Source organism: Salvia hispanica, chromosome 1 (genome assembly GCF_029641045.1).
Source record: "Salvia hispanica isolate PSC_SH4W2 chromosome 1, Shi_PSC_v1, whole genome shotgun sequence".
Classification (NCBI taxonomy): Eukaryota; Viridiplantae; Streptophyta; class Magnoliopsida; order Lamiales; family Lamiaceae; genus Salvia; species Salvia hispanica.
In genome coordinates, this window is record NC_142692.1 from 22,913,732 (window position 1) to 22,919,830 (window position 6,099).

Consider the following 6,099-nt stretch of genomic DNA (forward strand, 5'->3'; position numbering starts at 1 on the left):
CGACGTCCTCACGGGACGTCCGTGTCCGACGTTTTCCTTCACAATGGCGGACGTCCGGTCGGACTTCCGCGACGTCCTACCGGGACGTCCGCCGGTGGAGATGCTCTAGGACACGTCCAAACAATAATGTTCATACTTACTCTATTATAAATAATGAAAAATATACTCCTATATGTCTATTGAATATTAATTGTTAGAATTAATTAAATTGAGAATAAATGAAAAATGAGAGCATACACTTTGTAAGGGTAAAGAGTCTAAAATATCTCATTCATTGGGGTTGACCCGAAAATGTTCCACCATTTAACTACTACTACTCATTTAGTATCCATAGTTTTAGTTTTGGGAATAAAATGTCCCACAAAAATGTTTCGGCGTTCACAATGTTGCAATTGCAGTTGAAAATACACATCCCTAGTTTACATGTCAATTATACATGATGTGTAATTTTAGAGATGAAAAACAAAAACAAAAACAAAATTTTCCTCTAAATGGGAACAGAACAGAAACGAAAGTCTCATTCAGTTATACATGATGTGTAATTTTAGAGATGAAAAACAAAAACAAAAGTCCAATTCTTCCTCTAAATGGGAACAGAACAGAAACGAAAGTCTCATTCTTTTCCCTCCGCAGCTTAAGGCACTGGCCAACAAGGGGTTAATTGTATCGGAGGCGGTAACTTTGTATATTGAAAAAGCATGCATTCGAGCCGAACGGTTGCTTGTATACGATAACTCTGAAGTCCGAACTCACTTAACCCGGTACTAGAAAAAGTAATATTATCGTATTAGACGCTAATAACCATTAAACAATTATGTGCATATTAATCAATCCTGAACATATTTTTAGAATCTTTTATTAATCTATACTTGCAGGAATCAACTACAAGTACTAGTCTACTAGAAAAGATAATGCGTACTATATTTCAAAAAATAATTTTTTTATAATATTTTATTTATTAGTACAATTAATTATACATTGCATCGACTTCATCAATTTCATTTTCCATATCCATCACGACCGAAATCGTAGAAATTACAAAATGTTAGTAGCAACGGATGGGTTGTCTGACTTATTTCCCTTGTGCAATGTTCTCAGGGGATATAGATATCTAGGCTAACTACCGACATCACTTCCCCTATTAATTTTTCAGATAATCTTGAGCTTATGTTATGTTTCATTTTCTGTTGAAGAACCTGGATCAAGTAATAAAGCATATTCAAGGAGCTATGGCGGATATCATCATATTCAAGTAGAATTGCATTCTTGTTTTAACTCAAAAGTTAAAACAAATGGACAAACATTACACAATGCAATTCAAAATCAAAATAAGCTAAAACAAATAACAGAAGAGCGCTGAGTGCTAATTTGCACTTTGTAGATCAGAAAGCATCATTCACACATGAAATTCATCAGTTTGCATCCAAAATTCCATTACAAAACCACGCATTTTGTGTTGTGAACACAGCCGAGATCATGAATAAGCATAAACATAAAGGTCTAAAGTTGCAACCATCACCATCCATACTAAGTAAACAAATGGAACACGTTTCCGACCATATGATTAAGAGTCGAGGCACTCCCAGAAGCCAAAAATTTCAACGGTACCTACCACGGTCTCTATCACGCTCTCGTTCCCGCCCATAGTCTCGGTCCCGATCATACTCGTAACCTCGATCTCTCTCCCTGTGCCTATCATAATCTCGACTCCTATACCTGTCCCTCTCCCTATCATCACGATCTCTTCCTCTATCCTTGCTTCTCTCTCTCTTATCCTTGTCACCTGCTGCGACATAACCAAAGATAATTGTAAGATGAGCATTTGGTGGATTGGCTACCGGCTTTTTGGAGTGAGCATCCATAAAATGCAGATCCGTTTTTTTACCACAATGATATTTGAAATCAATTAATTGAGCAAACACTATGGCTTAAAATAAAGAGAGTTTGGAGGTTGTTGAAATGTGTGCTAAAGTCAAAAAATGGTATGCTATCATCAGACAGATTAAATACCTATTTCCTCAACCTCCCATCCTGCGCGGCCAACTCCAGGAACAGCCTGAGTTGTTTCAGCTTGTGTTTTTGCACGGAACTTTTTCTTAAGATTGCCAAACTCATCATACATTTCACCATCATCCTGTAATCACGAATATCATTTAGGTTACATTAATTGAAACTGTGCCATACTTCTGATGAAGGTTGATAATTACTTCTTCAGCTGCTCGTCGGCGCCTTTTTGTTTCTTCTATCTCTTCTTCATCCAGCTCTTTGTACCCTCCACCACGTCCCCCTCTATATCAAAATCAACTCTCAAATAAGATCAGTATTCAGTTAAGACAAGCACATACAAGAATAAAGAAACTGAAAAAAGCTTCCACTCCTTCATTCAACACCCACATGAGCATCAAGAAGAAATAAGAAAATCAGCTCAAGGTGATGATAAAAGGGTAACATGCTTAGTTGTAAAAGGTTTTTTTTTTTTTTTTTTTTTGAAAACCAACTCACTAGGCAATTGGAATAATGAAGGATACTCTATAATTTAAGGGGCTGAATTGAGAAAATAAATCATGTTTCAAAATTCTAACCATTCTACCTTGTATATTGATAGTCCCATAAGGTCTGGACTTAATGAATGACTTTACCTGAGGAAAGCAACTAATCATATGGAGTAAAATTTTGGTGACTCAAAGACTAGGGGTGGTTGGGCATATAGCATAGGTTTGGGTTTAATATTATATGTTCAAAATCATTGTATTTGCTTTGTGCCAGATGCAATAACAAAGGAATTAAAAAATAAAAGATAAGAACAAAATATCCACTTACCTCACACCACCCTCGTTAGTTCCAGGTTTATTGGTATTGCAGATATTACATTTTGTGCGTTTTGCCCAATTAATATTTCCACACCTGAATCATCAATTCATGAACTAAGTAGAATGACAGGCATAAATTTGAAGAAAAAGAGCATAAGCATCACCCATGGTAAAATAGAGAACATAGGAGCCTTATATAACAAAATAGGCACCAGAAGAAGAAAACCAAATGCAATTATTCATAAGCAATGATTGAATCATCAAGAACCAAGAGAAATATTTACTGCCATGATAACTAACTTACTTAGGCCATTCATAATCATGTAGTGTGTTCTTACAACTTCCTAAATAATCAATATGATCCAACAAACTCTATTGGAATCCAAGTCCCAAACATCTCAAAGGAAAATATTTAAATCAAAATTTTATAAAAGTTATATCTCCAAGCATCATTTAAGTAAGTGGTATTGTTTCCATTTACCATCAGGCATTAGATACTATTTATTGGACAAAAAGGTGGGGGGAGTGGGTAATAAAGCAAGGTTGTAAACAGTCTTACATTGGACAAGACCAATCATTTGGACCAAAAAGGCCGCCTCCAGCAGCGCCAACTGCACGGCCAGGTCCTGCATCACTACTACCACGACCCCTTCCTCGACCACCACCTGCTGCTCCTCCACCAGAGGCTCCCGCAGGGCGTGCAGTTCCACAGCGGTTGCACACACCTCGAAATGCAAAGTTCACATTGCCACAACTGTCCACCAATTAATGTAAGATATTCTTTGCACAAACAGTCTCTAGCTGTCACATAAACAGATAGCAGAAGAGCAAGTATGAGCAGCTCACCAATAATTGCATCACAGACCTTGTATTCGTGCACAACCAATCTCCATCTTGTTGCCATGGCTTCCCCCCAGCATCCCCTCGCCCTCTACCTCTTCCGCTCCCATCATTCGGATCCAAGGATCCTTCCTCCAAATCATTGACATCGTTAACAATAGTTTGGTCATCGACATGATTCACGGCGTCGTCCTTATTCTTTGACTCTGCCATAAAGACTCCAATTGTGGCTCCATGAAAATCTTTGTTGTTAAACCATTCAACAGCAGCCAGTGCAGCATGAGGATCCTCATAAGTGACTGTGGCATCTCCTTTGGGCTCGTTTGTCACTTTATCATGGTATAGCCATATCTTTGGACGGCCTGTTCGTTTGTCCTTCTATGGAATAGAAATTCACTTCGGTCAGACAACAAATGACCACTCACACAGAAACGCACACACAAGCCCATTAATTACGCAAAATGCATACACATGAACTTTGGTATTTGTAACAAATAAATGATCAAGGCTTTTCAAACCAACAGTAAATTAAAGGTCTCATGGATGCTATCCAAACAACTTCAACAGTTATGCTTGTAAAACATACATCAACGAATGTAGCATGGATAAAACCATTAAATGATAATCCAAGGGCAAAATCCAATTTTTTAAATGAATAGAAGAGTAAAAGTTAATACCTTTAGCAAGCCAATGGTGCCGAAGTGCTCGGCCAACATTGTCTCATCAGTACCAAAAGGTAAGTTGCAGACATACACAGACCCGTTCGTCGGCGCCCCTTTCCCCAAATAGTTTGCCATTCCGCTCAAAATTCATGAAGCGCCGCACCACAAACAATAATTCAAGCTCCAAATCACCACTCTATCAACCACGCCAAGTAATCATTAGGCATAAAAAAGAGGAGACACTAATTATTTAGAAATCAAGGCTCGGGATGAATGTTAGGGCGTAATTAGGGCTAATAATCACATCCGAGCAATTTTTCGGAAAGTGGTGATTAAGCTTTTTCAATAAAAAATTTTCAAGAGAAAATATGAGAAGGAATCAAAAACCTGATTTCTGTGGTGGTGGTGCCAGTGCCGTCGCAGGTTCACTGCCGGTTTAGATAGATGAGGAAAGAATGGGGATTTTCTGACCGCGAAGGGATCCAGTCAATCGCAAATACGCCCTGGGACTTGAACGTAATTAAATTTACATCAGAAGGCCATTTTGGTCCCAGGCCCAATTTAAAAGTCCTACGTTTCTGGGCCTTCGGCAAGCCCAAAATCGTTATGAAGAAAGTTGCTAGTCCGGTGTGATAGAATTGGAGTGTTGCCATAGCTTAAGAAATCAGTACTACTATAGTTTTTATTTTACATTTTATTGTTTGATGTACTGAAATTATTTGAATCTAAAATAGAATTTTCATTTCAAAATCTTTCAATTTTGCAATTTCAGTTTTATAGGAAGAAGTAAATATTTAAATTACAAATAATTAGTATAAAATTGATTTACACAGACTACATAGAAATACACAAGGAACACACTCGCACACAAAGAGAAACGTACAAATACACACGGAACACACACGCACACAGAGAGAACACACATTATTGCACACAACACACATCTCACCTCACATACATCCGCACACATAATTTTAAATACATTAAAATAATACAGAGTAAAAAATATACTCCCTCCATCTCAAGGAAGATGACTCATTTCTTGGGCAACACGAGATTTTATGCAACTTTATTTTGTGTGTTAAGTGGAGATAAATGTGTTTCCATTTTTTATAATGGATCATTTTGATTAGGACAAATAAAAAAGAAAAGTGGATCATTTTCAATAGGATGGATCAAGAATATTGCTAAAAAATATTGTCAATGTTAAATTTTAGTTAATCTTTTGTCGAACCATGTGGAAAATTTAAAATAAAATACTAGTACAATTTTACATCAATTACTTAATTTTGGCATGATTTGGAACTAAATTAGGACATCATACTTCAAATTCATTCCATAATATTGGAATTACAACACAATTCTAAGGTAATTTGCTTAAAACTTCCAAACTTTTACCAAATTCTAGTTTTGCATATCATCTTCAAAATATACATTCTTAATCTACATATGTTAGCATTGAGCATACGGTATTGATTATGCACTACTTTGACTTATCAAATGGTGCGGGTTTTTCGCAACCCAATAATCCTGATATATTGGGTAGTGGTGATTAATATCTAGTGGTGCTAGGATTGCTATTATGTTGAATCGTGCGCGAGGTGAGTCTCGTTTGATAATGTCCTCAAGAGGAGCTTGAACAAGGTTTTATTATTCAGAAAACTGGTCAGTTGGAGTTTTATTACTCTATTAATAATAAATAAATGTTTCTTGCTAAGTCCACTCTTGGAATTAATAAGATGTTAATTAATTAAGTCCATAGCAGACATTAATTAATTAATGGACAA

At 36.7% G+C, this 6,099-nt stretch overlaps 1 protein-coding gene across 2 annotated transcripts; it reads right to left on the minus strand.

The window, feature by feature from the left end:
• Window positions 1-1,357: 1,357 nt before the first annotated feature.
• On the minus strand, window positions 1,358-4,817 carry TAF15 (TBP-associated factor 15). 2 transcript variants are annotated; one of them, XM_048082132.2, is made up of 8 exons: window positions 4,700-4,817; window positions 4,328-4,508; window positions 3,676-4,028; window positions 3,370-3,564; window positions 2,821-2,904; window positions 2,208-2,289; window positions 2,011-2,134; window positions 1,358-1,783 (listed from the first exon to the last, which is right to left on the minus strand). In XM_048082132.2, the coding sequence occupies exons 2-8, from the start codon at window positions 4,445-4,447 to the stop codon at window positions 1,599-1,601; spliced, it is 1,143 nt and encodes a 380-aa protein (XP_047938089.1). In that variant the 5' UTR covers window positions 4,448-4,508; window positions 4,700-4,817; the 3' UTR covers window positions 1,358-1,598. The 2 variants fall into 2 exon arrangements, with proteins under 2 accessions (XP_047938089.1, XP_047938088.1); XM_048082131.2 differs by having other exon boundaries at window positions 1,358-1,786.
• Window positions 4,818-6,099: the final 1,282 nt, after the last annotated feature.

Excerpts from the sequence above, each read along its gene's own strand:
- TAF15 (XM_048082131.2), bottom strand. The coding sequence starts at position 4,447 with ATGGCAAACTATTTGGGGAAAGGGGCGCCGACGAACGGGTCTGTGTAT. Across the intron at positions 2,905-3,369 it reads AATGATTGGTCTTGTCCAAT|GTGTGGAAATATTAATTGGG; the intron begins GTAAGACTGTTT and ends TTGATGATTCAG. Across the intron at positions 1,787-2,010 it reads ATGGGAGGTTGAGGAAATAG|CAGGTGACAAGGATAAGAGA; the intron begins GTATTTAATCTG and ends GTTATGTCGCAG.